The sequence below is a fragment of the Montipora foliosa genome, chromosome 6 (assembly GCF_036669935.1).
Source record: "Montipora foliosa isolate CH-2021 chromosome 6, ASM3666993v2, whole genome shotgun sequence".
Lineage (NCBI taxonomy): Eukaryota > Metazoa > Cnidaria > Anthozoa > Scleractinia > Acroporidae > Montipora > Montipora foliosa.
This window is the reverse complement of record NC_090874.1, coordinates 18053439-18075238: the sequence shown is the minus strand read 5'-3', so window position 1 is coordinate 18075238 and position 21800 is coordinate 18053439. Positions and strand designations below refer to the sequence as shown.

Sequence of the window (21800 nt, the reverse complement as noted above, 5' to 3'; positions counted from 1 at the left end):
CAAAGCGCTGGCGCGGCCACAGAGAAAGCTGTATCACCAGTTGCTCTTTTTCAGGTGTCTTAAGAGACAAATGCTTTAATTGTGATGATAAGTAGGGGTATCAGTTCAATCTTTCGTTACAGCCCGCGCTTCAAACAAACTTTTTTTTCCTCCATGACTCTATTTTGTAATCCACCTTTGTTTTTCCAGGTACCAAAAGAACAGTATTTGATACCGTTGAGCTGTTTCATCTTCCCCGACAGCGTTACATCTCACTTCGATTTCTTGCTTGGTATTTCTTAGGTAAAGCGACTAGAATGTTTTTATTTGCCTTTTATGTCTGCATGTTACCAATGGCTTCATCGTTTGTTCTTAGAGGTGCGTCTCCAAGGTGAATATTGAGTGGTAGGCCGAATCGTCATTCCGTGCCACCACCGGACCGTCTAACTCTGTACTAAAATTAAACTAACCGACTGTGGATCTGATCGAACGACTGACGGACGGACTATTTGTGAGTCTTCTCAGAACCCGGAAAATAGCCTGACTTCTTTTTGTGTTTGTTTTGGTGGTCTTATTTGGTCAAAAACCGTTCCAACTAATCGACCTACGCCGACCATCTCCTGATAAATGCACCAAAACACCGGGCGCTCTGTGCCGTTCTTTGACCGAGCGAGTCACTGTCTGAGTGAGATTGACTGACTTACTTATAGAATTATTGACCGTCCAACAGATTATTAGCCTGCGAACGCAGACGTATTTCGGCCGTCGTTTCCCTCTAACTGACTAACAAAAGCTTGGTTTTATCAAATGAGTCAATGAAGATAAATTAATCATGGCATGAATATCTTTGACTTGAAGTTTCCAGCGTTCATTCCCTCTGAAGAAGGGCTAACTGTGGAAACGTCAGCTGCGGTTACGGTGGTTAATAACCCTGTCATTCGCACGATCGAAACGTTGATCCTCCCAACTAGTACCGTAAAGTTCTTTGTTGGGTAGTCATGAGCATTTGTACTATATCAAGATCACACCTCTTAAGCAGATAATCATCTTCATTCTCAATACCAGTCTGAATGACATTTCGTTGAGTTTGTGAGAAGAATTTACAAACCGATCACTCCTGGGGTTCAGAGGGTTTTAATTAATTTACCTCTATCTTTCCCTTTTTTTTGTCTTACTCCCTAACGACCCAGCACCACAGTTTCCTTTTAAGGCCATCCTCTTTTTTTCTCCGTTTAGCGTCGTCCGAGCGACAAATTGTTGCTATTAAAAAAAAAAAAAAGTAACGACGTAGTTAAACCATTTTCATGTCGCATAGGAGTTTAAGTGGTTATCCTTTTTGCCATGTTGTTCTTAATTTTACAATAACATCAACCAACTTTTCCGCCATATTGATTTTGGATTGCTGGTAAATTTTTTTTCAATCCGACCGACCGATCCAGTATCAGGAAACGCATTCGAAGCTAAACAAAAAAAAAAAAAAAGGGGGTGACCTAAATTAATCCTTGGATTTATCTGACTGGATGAGCAAAACAAAAGAAAAAAGGCCTGTTAATCATCATCATAAATGGTTAACTCTACGGTAATAAGGTTGTCTTCGTTATTTTAATGACAATTCAATTGTTTCAGGTTTGACAATTCAGTCGGAAACTCATGACAGCACTGAAGATGCCAACACAGCTTTACAACTTTACAGAAAATACGAAGAGTTATCAGCCAGAGGGGAGTTCAAAAACGTTTTAAGACAAGTGTACGAGCACGGTAGAAAATCCGGTTGGAAGATAGGAGACAGCTCTTTAGACTGAGTGAAGAAGATTCGCAAACACTTGGATGATGGAGAGAACCTCTCCATCATATCTTGAGTTTGACTGTAAAGGGAACCTCCACTTCGACAAAAAAATAACTTTAAATCACAGGAAATACCGTTACAGTCAAGTCAGTCTAAAGTATTTTCAAAGAAATTGTGTGTATCCGAAATAAATAAGGTTTATAATTGCCTATTTTTGTTTTCAAATTTTGCGGGCGCCGCCATCTTGAATAAGTGTGACGCGTTACGGTTGCGCTATTGTTATTAGACAAACGCTCTTTGTGTAAGAGCAATAGGGCAACCGTAACACGCACAATTATTCAAAATGGCTGCGCCCGCGAAAATTTGAAAGTGAAAATAAGCGAATTTAAATTCACTTTTCTCATATAAACACTGTTTTAAACACTGCAAGAGTGGAGGCTCCCTTCAAAGAACAGCTAACCTTCAAGGTTTCACCTGGACACAAAGGAAAGCCTGGTACTTAGAAATGGGCAGAAAGTGCGCACACTGCATGAATGCTTCAATTCATAGGCCCAATATAGACCAGCGTGAGCTCAGGATAAATTAGCCTGGAGGAATGGATTTGCCTCCAAAGCAAATTCTAACAACGGAGAGTCTATTATCGTGGTAAAGTCGCGCGTAGAAATCGTCGAAGCCCCAAGAAAATTGAAAGCCTTTCCTTCCTCTTTTCTTTGCGGCTTCTCTGTTCGTATCATGGCTTGCCGCCGATATTTTGACGCGCGCAAACGACCTCGTCCGCTGCGCGAGCAAGGCGTTCGTTTTTTTTTCCGTCCTATGCGTTTAGCCTTAGTTGAGTTTTCGCGATTCGCGTAAGCGTTAAGAAACATGAGCATCAAGCCTTCCTGGTTTTTTATCATCAAATTGTTTTCTGCGCTTGGGTATGTCTATGCATATATCATCAAGACCAGGCGTAAACCCGATAAGACGCTGCGTTATACGGTGTACTTTATGAAAGAAAGAGAAAGCTTAGATACAACCATTTCAATCAAATGTAAGCTGAGCCTTACGTGAACGCCAGTGACTTTAGCCCACCTATAAAAAACGCATCTTGTCATTCTCTTCTTGAAATTTCGGTTTTAATAACGAGGTGTGAACATCAATAAAAGTGTCAGTGGTTTGACCGAAGACGGAGCTAGTGAAAGACGTGGATACATTTTTCATTGGACGTAATAATAATCTTCATTTAAGAGGTAAGTCATTTGGTACTGGTGTACTAAGCTGGAATACAAAAAAAACCAAATTATCTCAATCAAATCAAATGTTGGTTTTTGAGGAGAGGGGAAAATCGGATTACCTGGAGAAAAACCTTTCGGAACAGAATCAAGATTCACGAACTCAACCCACATATGAGGTAGTCTTCGAGCAAACGGTGTGTTTGAACTTGAGCGTTCAAGCTCAAGGTCTGCACGCCGGCACCATACGAGGTTGAGTCCGGAATTCGAACCCAAGACACATTTCCCTCCCCGTCCACAAACAGAAAGTTCTTTAAAGTCCTTCTATGACCAGAAAATCAATTCTTCTTTTCCTTTTGATTTTAAAACTGTGTTAAACTAAACACCAAGTGACGCACGTTTTAAGCCCTGATTTAAAAAAGACGTGTACACCAGTTTATTTTAACTGGAATTTCATTAGTTCCTCACTTTAAATTGATTGTCCGCCATTACTAATGTGAAGTCTTCAGAGAGCTGGAGTCTAGGACAAAATGACGCCCAAGACTCAATCGTTTAAGAATGCAATGCGTGCGTAAACGGCTGAATTAATAAGTGACACAGGAAGTTTGAGCTTTCAGACTTTTAAACTCGTGTTTTGTATATATAATAAGCCGCGTTCCGCGATGAATTTTTTTAAGGGGAGTGGCACTTCACTACAGAAAAAGATAATGGTTGGTAAGGAAGCTTTTTAGTCAAGAGCCCTGAAAAGGGTTGCATGGATGGTTGTGTGAACTAACTTTTTCAATGGAAATCTGACATCGCTTCAATCCGAAGGCGCATGCGCAACTAGTCCCATTTCTCTGGGAACAGGTATTTTGACAAGTGTATCAAAGGAGGGCCTTATGCATGACGTCATATTTTATGGAGAAATAATTTCTTTTGAAATCCATGCTACAGATTTTGTGTTAGAATGTTCTCATACTGTATTGGGAGGAATGGCGATGGAATCCCCAAGCAGTGTCGTTGCTAAGCGGGTCATGTGAGCGTTCTGGGTCTGATTGCCACTTACAGGTTTTTTTTCACGATTTGTTGTTGTCATCTACATACATAACCGATTATACGTATAATTTACAGTCTTTCATCTCCCCGAGAAGGTAGGAGAGATGAAAAGACTCTGGGATCGCAAAATCCCAGTAACGAAGACATAAATCCTTTTTTATATACTTGATTTATTTTCCCGTTTTTGATTCCTATATTGGAGGGAATGGCGTTGGAATTCCCAAACAGTGCTTTCTAAAGCCCTGGCCAAACGAGAGAGAAGTTGACGAGGGCTGAAACTCTCGCTCTCGTTTGGCCAGTAATTCATGTAGACTACGCTGTTCAAGTGACGCATATTCTTAAGTTAACTTGAAGTTACATCCGTCATGTTTATGCTCATAGCAAAAAAAACGGCTGCTTTGAAGAGCACGTTGTATCTCCCCTCGTTTCGTTAAAAACTGAATTAATTTTCCGCAACCCCGCACCTCACTTGTTTTCACACAACCACTTATATATTGCAAAGTATCATTTCTCTATTAGAGATGATTAGTGAAAAGATCTGGGAAACACTGTCACCGTCACACTTCTTTCCTCGCATGCGAAATGTTCACTTCCGGTTGCCGTCCGCGTATCAAAAACCTCGTGTGCTTTGAAGCTCCCTAGTTTGGCGGTGTCACTTGGAATACCACAGGAAGACTACGTTTTAACTTCAACACAGCTTCGGTTTAGTCGTAGTCGCATTTATTAATTTCCTACGCACTTGTTCTTTTGAGAAAATTTGAGCCCTGTTGGCCTGGGTTACTATTAGGAGAGATGAACAAGAACAACCCTGTTATTTACTTTTTTGCCTTTTTTTTCGATTTTATCCCAGTAGTTTACACAATTCATTTCTATTATTTCAATGGCATAGCCTTTGTTTAAAGGGACAGTGACATCAGTGCATCAATTAAGACCAAAAAATAATGCTATAGTTTTGTTACCAATAACCATTGAAGTGCACTGAAGCTATTCTTTGTCATTGGATAACGCTGAACGCGCTCGCTAATTGGCTACTCAAACTCCGGTTATCCTTTGATATTCACCTCCGAGCAATTCGCGCGGAATTTGCGCCCGAAAATGTTGTTATCTTTGCAGGAATAAATGATTTAAAATCATCTTTTTGTGCTATTTATATTTAGTATATAATAAAAACAAACTATTTGCCTCAGTGTCGGTGGCTAGTGGTGGATATCTACCTTACCTGAATAGTCGTTAATTGTTTGCGGCCAAGGATGGAGAGAATGGAAATGGACTGAAACTTGAAAAACCTAGCCAGTGTGGAGACGATGTCTTCAGAAAGTCACCAAGAATTAAATACGAATAACTCTTTGCGCCATAAATACGTTACATATCTTCTCAGTGGGTTGTCAGGAATGTTGTACTTGTGAGGTAAAGTACTAATTTAGATTTTTACCCCGTTTTGATATAAAGACAGCAAATTTAGCGTGGCAGTGCCCCTTTAACGACAAACAAGCAAACTGTCGGTTTTCCAGGTGAACGCTGTTAGAAGGTGTCTTAATATTGTCTTAACTTCACGATCTTTTTTCTCTTTTCGTAGTGGGCCGCTTTTATCTGACTGGCCGGAGGAAAATATGGTGTTTGGAGACAGGTATGGGCAATTATGGGACATAACACTTCACTTCAAATAAATGTGACCTACTTTAGGTCCAGTATTACAAGACTTGTGTGAGACGTTTAAAAACCAAGGCACAGGCCTGTTTTAAAAGATCACAAATGAAAGCTGTATCATTCATTACGTTCTGGGGATATACAATATGGGAAGCCCACTAGTCATTAAAAATATTTGTGAACTGCGTGCAACCATTCCGGGGCAATCTGGTAATGCCCCTTTCCCAGAAATTGTTGTAAAGCATCATAACGATTTCAGAAAAGAACTTTAAATTAAACAATTACCTTTTTTTAACCACAATTGCTTGAAGTCTCACAATCTGGTTGGCTAATTTGCTATTGTCGGTAAGAGCCTAGACAACGTTGCTCGTGTCAACTAATAGCCAATCAGAAAAGCTCATTTGGGAATAAACCAATCACATTGCGAGAAAGTTATAGACAACGCTTGCTCTTTCTTTGCTTCACGATCTGGGTCACGCCCTGAATTAGTCCACAACATTTGATCACTGTGATGACGAATATCGTTGTCGATAAGAGTACAGACAACGCAGAACCACATTCGATCTGTTAAATGACCGTATGTTGGATCTGAATAGCACATATGTTTGTTAAATTGTGATAAATTCTGAACTTTCGGACATTTCCCTTTTCGCATTTAAAATAACTAAAACACATCTCAAATTGCCAAAAGTTTGCATAAGTACGCAAAGCCTATCGTTTCAAATGAAGACTTGAAAAAAAGTCAATTATCTGAATTAAGAACATCATGCACAGGTATTGAAACAAGTCCCTGCATATCTATTAACAGACCAACTCCCGCGATCGATCCCGAGATTCTCCGTACCATGATTGTAAGGCATTTTATTGGTTATGCACCGAATCCAGGTAAAAGAAAACGAAACCAGGTATTTTGATGCCTTTAATTCAGTACGGATATGCAATGCCGAGAATACATGCCTCTTACTAACTGAGTTTGAAGTCCGTACTGTAGGTTACGGACCGAGTTTTGAACGGGAAAAAACGAGGATCCCTAACTTACAGTACGGGCCAAGAAAACGAGGTTAGTAAGATATTTGCTATATCTCTGAGGTAATCAGAAGTGCGAGAAAGGGAACAAGTTTAAGTCAAGCGGAAGGTTTAACTGCCACAACGATTGCGCTTCAAAATCCAAAAAAACGAATAAATCTTCTCTCTCTCGCCAGAGAATGTTTTATCAAAAATTCAAATTTAGCGGGCAGTAATGCCTACTGCCGGCCTTACTCCACTAAACCATCCACTCACAACGCGCGTACTATCTTAGAGATAAAATAAAATCGGTAATCAGACGTAGTTTGACGCCGCTCTGCTGTAAAGAGTAATGAATGGAACGTATTAGAGATCCAGTGTCATAAGAATTTAAGGTATTCAAAGAATAACTTAGCATTGATGTTTTCGTTCATTCATTTTGAAGCTCTGCATCGTCGTCCTGTACGTGTTGTCTATTTGTTACACATAGGTGAAGGGTTTATTAACGATAGATTCCTCCTGCGAAATAATTGTAGGTGGCATACCATTCCGTAAAGGATTCCACAGTAATTCCCCCTGAAGAGGAAAATACTGTACCAGAGTCACCCATGAACCGAGGTATGGCATGACAGTGCTCAGTATTTGATTAGAGTATAGCATGGTTGAACTCGTTATTATCGACCTTTAAAGGGGCGGTGTTATGCTAAATTTGCTGTTTTTAAGTCAAAACTGGGCAAAAATCTACATTAGTACTTTAGCTCACACGCACAACATTCCTGACAACCCACTGACAAGAAATGACATATATTTATTACACAAAGAGCTATTCGTATTTAAAGGAGAACTGAAGGCTAGAAGATCAAATTTTTTGTGTCTTATTATTATCGAAATATAACGTCCTTTACCTAAACAAACAGGAAAAATCCTTTTTCATCTTGAAAGGCCTTGAATTTGCCCAATATCTTTGGTTGTTTTTCCAATTTGAACGCCCGCCATTTTGTTTGCTTTTTCTTCCGGTTACTTCCAAAAAAGGAATGTCAGCCGCCATGTTGTGACGTCATTGCGCACAAGCAAGCAGCTGGTTTTCACTGAAATCTTCTGTTATCGTTAAGTCTCAACATAGTTCTCCGCTTTCTTCGTCGTTAATACACGTAAGTTTATGGCAGAACTTGAACCATATTCTTTCGATCCAATGCGAGAAAGTTCAGGATCGGAGGAAGAGGAAGCAACCGAAAGGGAAGACTCAAGATGGGGAAATACGACTTGGTGCAGCTGTGATTTTTGCTTGAACTGGGAGACCGGGACAGCAAGAAAAGGAATGCATCTGCTGCCGCGAGATAGAGGAGCTATGAACAAATCTCAGGCGAATTGATTGTATTCAAAAGGCAATATAAACAACTTGATTACTAAGAGATTCTGTTGGCTGCTTTTGTTTTGTCTGTCATTTCGATTCAATTTGAGAAACTATTCGTTGTGTAACGCAGCATTCTAGCTTTTCGACCGTGTTTACAAAGAAAAGTGCTGTAAACTGCCATCGCGTGTCTGAGTGCTGCGATTAATGAACAACATGTATGTAAACACATAAGCTCTGTTCGTAGTTTTGCGAATTTTCAAACTTCAATTAAACATCTTTGTGATCGTTGTCGAGTTTATAAAACCCAGCTTGAAGTGCGAATGCCAATCACGAAAAAACGTGTCCCAGTTGCTTGCAAAAACAACCTTTCGGTTCACTTCTCCGGCGCTTGGTTTGCCACTGAAATCTCCCGACTAAAGAAAACATAACTTACTCACTGGGCATAAATGGAATCGATGGAGTCGCAAAGTTATTCATCATTTCATCAATTACATGCAATTGTCGCATCGACCGCTGTGGCCAAGACACCTTCAAAACAGGAGGGTTCAAAATGATCCGAACAGATGTGACAGGGCTGGATATTTGGCTAGTTTTTTCTTCTAAATTCGGATGATCCATTCTTCGAGAAGGACTTCATTTTAAAGAGGGAAACGATAAGAGTTCTACTAGAACAGCCCACAATAGCGCAATGAACCATTTTTCAAGTTTCCCGCGTTCAAGCAAGTGAGCGCAATGACGTCACGCATAGCGCCCAAGCCTGCTATAGTACAGCCAAAATGGCGGACTTCCATCGAGTGACCAATACGGATCTTTCTGGCCTCATAAAAAACGTCAAAATGTAAGGAACCCCTCAAATACTCGAATATTTCCTTTAACTAAGTCAGGCACGACAAATTTGGCGAAGGAAAAAATATTTCATTTTTATCTTCAGTTCTCCTTTAATTTTTGGCGACTTTCTGTGGACACCATCTCCAAACTTGAAAAACAAGTTTCAATCCATTTCCATCCTCTCCATCCATGGATGCAAAGAATAGCTTCCAAAGAATAGCTTCAGTGCACTTTAACTCTTATTGGCAACAAAAATCCACCATTATTTTTTGGTCTCGATTGATGCAAAGACGTATTTTAGTGTTTCGAAGTTTGACTGAAATAGCGTGACACTGCTCCTTTAAACAGCTGCAAGTTTACAAGAGCGACAACATGCGTAAGCACAAGGAAGCATGCCCAAGAAACACATTCAGACGCATTTAATGATTGTGACGAAGTGTCCTCCAGAAGGTACTGTGAAAGAAATGATATATGAAAGGAATCATATATTGGACTGCGGATATGAAATCAAGTGAAGCTATGATCGTAGCAGTTATGAACGCAATTATAGCAATTGCGTAGGGAAGCCTGAAAAATTCAGGACTTCAATTAACGGAGTTTGAACCTGTGACCTCGCGATGCCGGTGCGACGCCCTAACCATCTGAGCTATGAAGCCACTGATGTTGGAAGATAGTTATTTGTGAGTTCAAATGTTCCCTCACTCTGGTCAGTTGACCAGCTCCCAACATCAGTGGCTTCAGGAGCTCAGTTGGTTAAAACGTCGCACCGGCATCGCGAGGTCACGGGTTCAAACCCCGTTGAAGTCCTGAATTTTTCCGGCTTCTCCAAGCAATTGCTAAAACTGCGTTCATAACTGCGAGGATCATAGCTTCACTTGAGATTCTACTGTGTTAATGATAAAAAGCTGCTGAGCTAACTACCTGTATTGCTCTTGCTTATGCATAAGTCGCCAGTGAAAAATAGCGTAAATCTTCACTTCTACAACATTTTGTAACAATTCCTGTTTTTCCGTCGTTAGAAACTTGATATTTAGGAACCGTTTTTTCAAGTTATACAGCATATTGTTCCGAAATGTAGCCTCTCACTTCAATATCGTGGCCGGACACATTGAAATAATATAGGTCCTAACAGAATTTCTCATCTCTTTCTTGCTTTTAGACGAGGATCCTGGTAGCATTATACCAAAGCACTACAGACGAGTGGAGATCAAGTACTCCAAACTTGGTTAGTAACGTATAACGTTTGGAATTAGATATCTCGGTGAGACAGATAAGGCTAAGGTAAAGGTCCTTATTTCACGAGGGTAACGTGTGACAGTGAACAAGAGTTACTGTTAAACTTGTGGCCCTTGATGCGCACCTTTTACTCCCCTTCTTCCGTCAATGCTCTGTTTTACGGGTATTTAAAGCTAGAGATACATGGATCAAAGCAAAGTCGAAACAGAGTGTGACGTCGATCGAATGAGACGGAGATTCAACTGACGACTCGTCCATCTCAGAAGTCCGCGCACTGACCGACTGAGCTGCCGCCTACGTCTGTCTCTAAAGACAGGAGACGGGAATAGGCGATATAAATACTCATTAATCGTATTCGGCTAAATATTTCAACATTGTTGGCGACCTGTTTCTTGTTGACCCGTGACAATCAATATTGGAATAAAAAGTGTTGGCCTTGATCTACTACTTGACACTTATTACACACGGGCGAAGCAGGCGAATCAACAATTGCGCAAGATTCTAACTTCTCGTGCCCAGTCCGTCTAAAAATAGAATACAACAAGACAAAAAGTCCTCTACAATGTATTTAGCACCCAAATCAAAACCCAAGAAATTAAAATAAATATTCGAATTCTTTCAATGCTAAACGCCCAAACGAGGAAAAGAAACAATCAAAATCTCCTAACAAGACTGCAGCCCCATTAGTGATCTGACCAGTACTCGCGATCTTCAAGTAACTCAAGAGAAAAATCTGCCTTTGCAATGAGGATTGCAAATGGGTTAGACCTTCATTGACATGTCTTTCTGGTGGTCTCACGTGACCACTGGCCAATTGCTCTGGGCCCGAACTTTATCTTTCCATTTTTAAATTAAATGGTGGCGATAAAGGAAACCTACATGGTCCTTCTTGAGATCGAATTCGACTCTCAGTCAACACAACATCACATTTTCTTGAGCAATTAAGCCCTTGATTCATTTAGTTATAAGGTGTTTGTGTAATAATGGTCAGATCGCTGGGAAATTGAGGGTCCAGAGATATTAGCTGCAATGAGCTACTCGATTTTTTTTTGTCACAGTTGGTGTCAATGGTCATGGATCACCGAAGAGCTACAGAAGACTAGTGACAGTCAGGCCATTGAAGTAGAGTGATTCGAGTCAGGCGATGATAGTTCATCCCACGCACTGCATGCTAGGACTGAAATCCGGACTGAGGGGATGGCAGCTTCCACGTGTCTCCTAGGTTACAGGACTGCAGCCGTATCCGAGCTAATTTCGCAAAGTTACAGCGCTAGGTTTAACTTATGTTAGTAACCCTCGGAATTTTTTTATATTCCAGGCATCATCGATAAATACACATCTGTGTTCATTTAGCTACTTAAAGATTAACCATCTCGTTCCTAATACAAGTCGATCATGATTATCTTAAGAAAATGGCATTTTGCAAGAACCTTGATGCAAAGAATCCTTAAATCGCGCCTGGACAACAGTGAGAAAATGTGGACTCGCCCAAGCGGCCAATGGTAAAACGTTCAACACAGCAACTAGAATGTGTCTTCTCCATTCCTTTCTCCAAACTGCCGTGACGGCCAAATTCTGATATCGCGTTTCGATCGCCAAGGATATACTTGTGAAAAGCCACTCGATCACTAATGGCACTGCAGTCAACTTGGCAAAAGATACCAACAATAACCAGAAGGAGGTGTTCTCATAAATGAATTGATACAAATGGAAGAATCCATTGATAGAGACAATTGCGGAGGACTCATAGAGCATGCTCATAATAGCGATATCCGCTGTTATTCTCTCGGTACGCGGAGTTCTGTAACGCCCCCAAGGAGCTGAGGCTCGTTTCAAGATGCGTTGGCATATGTGATCGATGACAACAACAGTGCTTCGTTCTATGACTTCGGCAGCGCCGTGAATTATTCCAAGATAAGCGATGTCTTTTAAGTTGCCCAGATCCACCTGCAGAACCCGGAATGTGACCGCTGAGGCACCGTACAAGGGCGCCATCATAACGTAAGAATAAGCTGGATGTGTTATTCTCCAAAGTCTCTGAACACAAATACGTGATGTTGTCTTGAAAACCACCCCAATGAGCGGAGAAAATAGAGCGATTATCAGTTTGCCGTTTTCGTTTTGTTTCTTATACGCAGGATAAATATATGCAGAAATGATGATACCCGCTGTAAAAGGCAAACAATAAATGGCGGAAAAAAGCATGAAAACAGTGCGTTTTTGTCGCCTTGAGTGAAGGCAGAGATGATTTGTTAACAAATAGTTGTGGCCAAAAATACCCATGATAAAGAGAATGTCATTAGGGATGGCTTGTTCGTCGGAAAGCGGGAAAGATAGGATTCCCAGGGCTTGTAAAGTTACTCGATACAGTGACTCCAAGAAAAACAGGAACATGCAACATAGAAAGAGTTTTGTCTTGACTCCTGACAGTTGATATGGACGGAACAGAACCAGAGCAAGTACAAACACCCAAATATCCAAAAAATGCAAAAGATGGAATGATAAACAACCTGCATCCACTGTAACTTTAGCGAAATTGAGTTCTTTGGTTGAAAATAACAGTTGAGGTAAGTTTTATAGACAAGATAAGAGACCATTGTGAACAACATACCAATAGCGATGGCTGAGAGAAGCGAAATTGAAGCACCGATGACCGTTGCCTTACAGACTGTTCGCAAAGCGGATGGTCTAAGCTGCTTCCAGGACATTGCTCGATGGAGATCCGCTTCCTGGTTTTCGTTTTGTTCTGCGATATTTGTGGGGGAACAAGCGTCTAAAAAGACCGCCTTAACTCTACAGGATGCTGGTAAAAAATCATCCACAGTCCCTTCTTTGTTGCTGTATTCCTGATAAATAATCTTGTCCACTGGTTGAGCGTACCATTCTCTGCCTGTATTCTGCAAAAGGCTGTATTCTAGAGTTTCTTGACTATATTCAGAATCCTTTGGGCTGTATTGTTCGGATACACTACGTGTAAAACTAAAGATTATGTGTCCGAACACTTCGATGCATGTGCGTCCAGCCATTTTGTAGTTGTTTCAAGAAAAGTTTAATCGTGCAGTATTACAAAAAACCTCTCTGCCATCTGTCCAAGTAAAATTTGTTTACTCGACAATCTTATCTCGAATATAACTATCTCTTATCCAAGACCGTTATTTATTAATCCGAATTACTTCCGCCCACGTGCATCTCTTCCGCTAACGTAGAGGTTCGAGACTGATGTTGAAATATTCAGGAGTTTTTCTGTTATTCCAGGTTACTTTTGTTTCAAGAAAACTGAAACACTGCAAATGGGACGCTCAAACTTATTGATAACTGACAAAGACGACAAAAAAAAAAAAGGTTAACTCTATCAAAACATTAACAATAAAAGCGCACACAGCCTGCATCGTCGTGCTTTCATCTGTTTCGCGGCGTCTGGATACCCCGATGATGCACGACGCTCGAGTTTTTGATTTATTACATCCAGCTCTCGTCCTGCGCAACTTATCTTATATCATGGCGCTGGACGACTAGAACATCCTTACTACAATGGCCAAACCCGGTATACTGTTTTATCGTATTGTTTAAGAATTGGGCGAGTTGCGACATACTTAGATCTGTTAAAGTGTATTTCCGGTTGACTGTAGCTATTAAAATAGCTACTCTTATTTTCGTCAAAACTTCGGCGACGCGTTGATTAAACTCTCGGCCGACCCGAAAGGAAGACATTTCTAAAATCCGCAGAGTAACAGCCCAGTGGAGACGCATCGAATGAATCGGGCTGGGCATATTGAAACAATGTTATGAGCAGGTCGTCATGGTCATGACCTCGTGATATGATTAAATCAAAACTAAGAATCAATGCCTGGTTTTGACTCGTTTTTAGAAAGTTGTTTTAAGAAAAATTAGCATAGATAGGAAGGTTTAAAACGCGTTCGGTTTGGAACCAGTGTGCTTTTTTTATCCTATTGAAATCACAGTACGGTCCACAAGCCCTCTTAAAATCATAGGAAGGTTTGAACCGCGTTCGGTTTGGAACCAGTGTGCTTTTTTTATCCTATTGAAATCGCAGTACGGTCCACAAATCCTCTTAAAGATTTTCTTCTTTCTCTTTGCTGATGACATTAAATTGCTATATGCCAATGAAAATCCAAAATCTCGCGAGATAACGGTCAACAGCGAACTGCTTAAAGGGAAAGTACGGTCCAGAAGCAGTTTGTCTAAAGTACTAGAACTTTTCCCCGGGAATTCGAAAATAATCCCGGTTTTGTCCAGTTCCCTGTTAAAATGTGACAAGAGCACTTTGAAGCTGCCTCTTTCGTGACTTGGAGAGCACATGTTTTACGGCTTGCCTGTTACCGAGATCGCAAATCTACGACGTGTACAGAATGCGGTCGCAAGGCTGTTGACTGGATCAAAGCGAATAGAACATGTGATGCCTATACTAAGAAATCTCCACTGGTTATCCGTTGACCAAAGAATAAAGTTTAAGATCGCTCTTCTTGTCTACAAAGCACTAAATGGCATCTCTCCCAGCTACATATACCATATACCATATACTCCTGCACGTAGACTGAGATTATGCAATAAAGCGGCCTTCTTAAGATCCTAACATGAAGAACATCCAGTTTTGGTGATCGAATGTTCAGCGTTGCAGCCGCAAAATTATGGAAAAGTTTTCCTGACAATATAAAACTTAACAACAGTTCCTTTGATGACTTCAAAAGAAGTTTAAAAACTCATCATTTTAAATTACCCTTTTGATTTCTATATTTTTATGTTTTTTGATTTTATAAATAAAAATTATTTTTTTTATTTTAAACCTGTATTGTAAAAAGCATTGAGACTTGCGTGACATGCGTTTTTAAAGAAATGAAGTATTATTATTATTATTATTACTATTATTATTATTATTACTATTATTATTATTATTATTATTATTATTATTATTATTATTATTATCTTGGATATGGCTTGTTATGACGTAGCAATAGTCAACAAACGTGTTGGACCTTACCAAGTTCTTCGTTCCCCGATCTCTTTCTCAACGTTGTGTGACCTTTCTGCTCCAAGAAATTCAAATGTAGGATGAACTGCTGTAAACGGTTTTGTTGTTCAATAGGTAGTAGGCCAAGTAGCCCACAGATGCGACAGAAACTTAAGTCACTAAATACTTGTAGATCCTCTGATCAATCAAACTAGGCGGCAAAAATAAGCCAGAGCAAATGCAAACAAGACAACAATCTTGAACAATCGAAACAGAAATATTCCACTAGCGTTCCTTCTTTTTAATTCACTTTCTTACTTCTGCGACAGCCGTCTTTGATGCTTCAGCAAACGTATTTGTTTGCTTTCACTCGGGGAAGCATTTGGAATAAGACGACGAAACCTTCAGTTTTTGCTCAAGACATATAGCAAGGCTTTTTCACAGTAACAATTACCGCTGTTGGGGTGTGTTTTGATCTGCCCAAGTACGCTTTCGAGGGAGATGAAACTAGACACATGTCTAGACTTGAGAACACATAAAGAAATTTTAAAAAACCGAAGCTTCCACCGGAAAATGACAATTAAAAGAAAAATTGGCCATCGAAAATAAAACGTGGATGGACTCCTCAAACCTGAAAACCAGACTGCTATATTGTTTGTTCGGATCTGTCATCTTACCAAGGAGGACTTCAAGCGGAATTTTCAGGTATATGAATATTGGTCTTAATGACATTCGCTTAATACTAAAATCACAGCCAACCAGTCCAAAATATCATTATATTGGTGCCAGAAAACTGAATTAAGCAATATATAGACGACTTTCAATGTTTTGCGCTTTTCCAGGAAGTAAAATAAACTTGACTTGAAATGTAGTTAAATTATATTAGCTTTATAGATCCACTTCAACGTCTCGTAGAAGACCACGGTAGACAGATTAAACTCGATTTCCAGGCGTTTATTTCACAGCAATGAGCGCGGGATAGCACTGCAAACTCTCTTTCGCTTTGTAAAACTCGTGCATATAACTTACATATAAACCCTGCTTAACGACCACGAGGTAAATCTATTCTGATGGTGGAGCCAATATCAATACAATTTACCCTCTGGATTAAGATTCAAGTCTACAAAGTATCACTCTTCCTGCCTGTTTACATCAAGTACATCTAGCTAACCGGAGAAATCCTTGACTGTTGTACGTCATAGCCTCGTTTGCATACACAAAAACAAAGATGGAGGATTTCAATTTAAAATTGCCTATTTTTGAAGCATTATTGTTGGCTATTTAGTCCAAATGAGTGGTCAAGTGTGACAATACAGGTAAAGAACTTTCGATACAAAGAGACTTTTCCAAGGCCGTACTTCAGATTGCCTCTCTGCTGCTAATAAGCTGACGTTAACAAGTAAAACTATGCAATCTTTCGTGCAGCCCACCCCACCCACAATGCTGTAAAAATGCACCCATAAATTTTTCAGACTTTCAACATTGTAGTGGGTGCCGGGGGGGGGGGGGGGGGAAGGGGGTGTGGGAACTGCCAAACTATGGCACTGCTTTTGAAAGGAATGCTGAAGTCATCAGTAATCACAAGTTTTGCATAGCTGTCCCAAGGAATTTGGTGTACGGTTTTTTGGGTTACTTAGGGTGCCCGTAAACGTCCTGGATTCAGCTGTACAATCCCGCATTTAAGTGCCCCCAACAAAATGCTGCTCCATATCATCCAACATGGAATGCTAAGAGACAGTTTTGAGTGGCTAACACTGTGACGAGCTTTAGTAAAGATCATGCAATGTGTAGCAGTGGAGCTGAGACGCAAACCGCGGATCGAAGCCTTCCTCCGGACAGCAACTCTGCGTTTGCGCTTGCGCGCTTTACTCGCTTTCCGATCCCGGAAACAATGTTAAAACTGATCTTACATGAAGGTATGTTCCGAGCAAGTTAACCAGTATTCTGAACCCATTCTCTAATAGCCCCTCTCAATTGAACAAATAAGTCCTGCGTACTTGGCCAAACAGTTGCATGACTTGCACAGTTGTCAACTCAAAAGAAGGGGCCTTCGAATTTAGTATTTTACTTGAGGTTTCGCATGCAAAGTGACGCAACATTGTTGGGTGTTACATGTTGCGTCCCTTTGCTCATCCTGTTGCGTTGGTGGGAGTTGTTGCGCGAAACTTGAAACTGGTCAAACGTTTGAGCCAACAACAACCGACGTTTCTTTTGTTCCTTGATCACCGAAGCCTAGTGCAACAATGTTGTTCGGTTTGCACAGTTCTTCCAACATTGTTGGGGCCACGCACACACAGTAGATATGATCTCCATGGAGATAGTAGCGCATTAATATGTTGAAAAAGCATGTCGGCAGCCTAACATTGTAAATTTACAAAGTCTTATGGGTCGTTTCCTTCCCATAATACACTGCACTTCCTTACATTGTTCAGAGTTGTTACATCCGCTTGCACAGCACTACCAACACCATCCAACATCTGCCTGACCTACTTCTCTCAACACGGAGACTTGATGTCGTTTTCACCAATGTTTATCTAAAAAGTGCTGTGTTTTGTAAATTCAGGTGTTGAAGACTTCGATTTCAAGCATTACAATAGGACATCATTCGCTGGCTTGGAAACTCACATTCCTAATGCTTACTGCAATGCTATGCTACAGGTATACTTAACAAACAAGTATCAACCAAATTGTTCCATAATGATTGAAGTGTTCTTCCCAATTTACGTATATATCAGGCTTCTACTACATTTCAACCCATAGCCAATTGGATACCAGCTATTTCCATTGTCCGGCAAAAAGCTGCAGAGGATAATGGATGCGTCCCAAAATATTTACGTTCCCATTCGCCCTCTCATTCCTGTCTTCACCCTAACTTTTCACCCTTTCATTCCTTATCCAACGCACTCATCCTTGATGCCATCCCCCATTTCTCATTTCGCTGTCATTTTCATTCCTCATCATAAATTGGAACAACTGATACCTTGTGTCTTACTCCTCAACAGGCCATTTCCATTCTTCTTCCTTTTTAAAGCGAGTCTAAGTGCGAAGTTTTTCTTATGATCAGTAGTTTTCTTTCATGTGGTAAGTAGAAGTAATAGGCCTTTTGCAACTAACGATCACATAGTACAAAATCCGCCATGCTGGAGGGCAAGCTCATTATTATTCCCCCACTGGGACATTAAAACAAAGGCAAGTCAAGCTTGACTGGTTCAGATCTCTTTGTTTTAGTGTCCCAGTGGGGGAATAATAATGAACTTGCCCTCCAGCATGGCGGATTTTGTACCATGTGATCGTTAGTTGCAAAAGGCCTATACTTCGCACTTAGACTCGCTTCGAAGAGGAGGCAGACATGAACTCGGAAATTGACTATTTGATTCATAGTTGGTTGGAAGAATATTTCAACGGGCTCGCATTGACGTACAAGCCTGATACTTTGTCTATCCCTAGTTTTGCAGCAGCAAGAAAGCTGCGAGCAAAACTGTGATGATGACGACGGTCATTTCATCTTTCTTCGGCCGTTTTATGAATTCATTCGTAGCACAGTCTTCCAACGAATTTCTTGTCTTCCTTCTAGCTGCTGTATTTTTTGGAACCTGTCAGAGTGGGTTTTCAGAATCACTTGTGTCACCGTGAGTTTTGCTTGGCCTGTGAACTCGGCTTCCTGTTTCATATGCTGGATTTGTCCTCTGGTCAAACTTGCCAGGTATGCGGAGGTCTTACGGAGATGGCTGGAACCGAAGTCTCACAGAACGATTGCTGTTGGTTTGGTAGCAAGTACGAACTGCGTTTTACCTAGTTAAAACAACTCACCAACTTATGAAATACGTGCAACACGTTTGCCTTTCGGCTCTTGCGTGTCCTCGCAATCAGCATTTTGCGATAAAGTGAAAATTGCTGACAAGCAACGCCTTGCCGATTTCTACTGCAAATTATGGCAAGAAGGGAATTCGAGATACAATATGCTCGTTGCCTTTGTTGTCCCCAGACCTCAAGATTTTCAATGAACCCCAAGTTTAGGTTTAAGGGCCATGGGCAAGTTATCACACGGCCGACGAAAGAAAACGTTCGTTATCACAAGCGAGATTTTGCAAGAATCGGATAGCAAATTGTGTGCCTTTTGTTTCGGAAGGCGGACTCTTCGGGGTTAAACATGGTTTAACTGCTATCAAAGTTTTCCCTGCTAGCGAAGGTTTTTTTTTTCTTTTGCGTTCGCATGGCTGAGGAGAACGGGAAAAGAGACTTCTGCCAAGGGTCGAAACTCATTGTGTTGAGCATGCGCGTCGGTTACTTAGCGACCGAATCCTCACGTGATACTTCATGTTGTGTGGGCTCACTTAAAAACAGCAGAATTACTGTAAAGGAATTCGCGGGAGACAGCGGGTTCAAGTCACAGTCAGCAAACATTTTGGGGCATGCGCGATTTGAAGAGTGCCGTCCAAGATTGTGGACGGTGGTTGGATCAAAGTGACTTTCGACCAATGTCAGAGCTCTCTTTTCCCGTACTCGTTAGCCCAGCGAACGCTAAAGAAAAAGAGACGTCTGGAGAAACACAGTGTTTTGTACTCTGGTCGCGTCCATGATAAGCATCAGATGAGCAACTTTTTCTTCACACATATTGTAGCAATACCCTTCTATTAAAGCGCGTTGTCAATTTTAGTTTCTAAAGAAACTGTGGTACTGCGTCGGTGGGAGATTGAAACAGAAATTGATTTTATCAAACGAGTTGATAAAGGTCGAATAACCACCGTGAAAGATTTGCCGGGAAAGCTGACGTTTCGAGCGTAAGCCCATTCGCTCCGACGAAGGGCTAACGGTCCTAACGCTCGAAACGTCAGCTTTTCAAATCTTTCACGGTCGTTATTCGACCTTTATCAACTCGTTTGATAAAATCAGTTTCAGATGCATCAGGTAGTCTCCCTGTTTTATAACTTGTAAGCCAATTGCCGTGGTCACCTTTTCCAATTAAATGAAATAGAGGCAATTCATGATATGCCCCTACCCCTACCCCCTCCCCACTCTCCCGTCCACAAACTTTAGAACTCCGCATTCGGGGAAGGCACTATTTTCTCTACTCTTTGAATACGTTTTGGACTAGCGTCCATGTTCTCGTTCAACTATCTACCATTTGACGTCCTGATTCAAGAGGAGTAATAGCTATGACCATTGTGAATTGCACATGTTGTTACAAATGGTGAGTGTAGCACCCTCTTTTCCATTATATAAAGACCCCGAACGCATGACCGACAGGGATTTTGAACCTAAGCCGTAGAAAAGCAGTCCAACGGTAGTGAAGTTCTTTGGACAAGGCAGGTCACGTTTCAAATCGAAATTCTTGTTTGCGTTTTTGACAGTTTTTCCTTTTAATTCTATAGGATACCCTTGAACCACCAATAACCACAGAAGCTGCTGACCCGCAAAACCCGTAAGCATTTTATTTGAATCAGTTTTAATTTGTAGTGCTGCGAGACAGTAAAGTTTAGATTGTGTTGTGTTGGACTTTGTGTCATCGTCGGTTGAGGTCTTCAGGAGTCTTATTGATCAGATGTGCTTCGGCACAATCGGAAAGTCTACGGATAAACTTCGGCCATTTTTTCTTTTACGTAGAAATTCAATCAAAAACTTTTTAAAACTTCATGGGAAATATAATGTCCTTTAAGATAAGGATATTTTTTGGCTGGGTGCATTTCACGAAAAATACACACCGGGTATGTATTTTTCGTTAAATACACCTTTACCATCTTTCACAATCTAGCCAATTTTTGTCATTCTCACGTTCCATTCAGAAAATTCATGTACTAGCACTTCTTCCTAGCGTTTTTTTCCCGTCTCGACAACACTTCACGTCGTATTTTTTGGTGTACAGATGCGTGATCCCAGATGCGTAACGTTTCATGATGTAAGGCTACTTCCACTTCAAAAACACTCAGTGATCCATAGTTTACACAATGCTGTTAAAAAGTCACGAATTGTAAAAAGCCACGGAATGACAGTTTACTGGCGTCAAAGAGGTTTAATTTAGAAACTTTCTTTCATATCATCTATTAGGACACTCCAAGTTCACTCTGGCTCTTTATGAAAGCAAGTGCAAGTCCGGTATCACTCTTATTAAAATCAGTTCTTATTGTCATGAAAAGTACATCTAATTACAAGGATAAGGACACGAGGCTGCTGCAGCGACGGGCAGCGGTGGTACTTACACCACCACTGAAAGGCTAACCATTTTGAAATCGGTGCTAAAACCTGAATAGTCCAAATCATGACAACATACCAACACGTTGTGCTGTCTCTATCTGATGCCGAGGAATCGTTTTTGTTTACTCACTCCAGTGAGGGCTGGGAATATTTGTTGTGTAAAACGGAAGAAAATGTCGCGTGAGGTTTCTGTGGTTGTTGTCTCATGTTATCCATTATCTTTATATCTCCGGCTCACCATGTATGTCTCAGGACATCCAATCTGTCCTCATTTAGAAAATGAATGTGTGATTTATAATGGTAATAGGACTGAGTGGAGTCCAGTTTGGTCTGTAATCATACGAGTGATTAACAAAATCGGATGACTGCGTAGCGGGAGTCCGATTTGTTTAATCAAGAGTATGATTACATACCGAATTGGACTCCACTCAGTCCTTTTACCAATTAATCATAACCATTACAATTTCCGAGAAAAAAAATTAATGCGTTCCTTTTTCGCTGTCTTATGTCACAAATTTATCCATTTTGGAAAATTCCCAGTTTGGTTGGTGGTTG

At 40.7% G+C, this 21800-nt stretch overlaps 1 protein-coding gene and 1 pseudogene across 1 annotated transcript in view; one reads left to right on the top strand and one right to left on the bottom strand.

Annotated features, from left to right (window-relative positions):
- LOC138005121 (PAN2-PAN3 deadenylation complex catalytic subunit PAN2-like) overlaps positions 1-21800 on the top strand; it is a 58669-nt gene that overhangs the window by 24395 nt on the left and 12474 nt on the right. Inside the window, exons 3-8 of the mRNA XM_068851398.1 lie at positions 5591-5641; positions 6470-6566; positions 7203-7284; positions 10008-10073; positions 17617-17711; positions 18628-18811. Coding sequence (XP_068707499.1) covers positions 5591-5641; positions 6470-6566; positions 7203-7284; positions 10008-10073; positions 17617-17711; positions 18628-18811 — 575 coding nt within the window. The remainder of the gene's footprint in view (positions 1-5590; positions 5642-6469; positions 6567-7202; positions 7285-10007; positions 10074-17616; positions 17712-18627; positions 18812-21800) is intronic.
- LOC138006868 (uncharacterized) lies at positions 11224-13154 on the bottom strand (annotated as a pseudogene).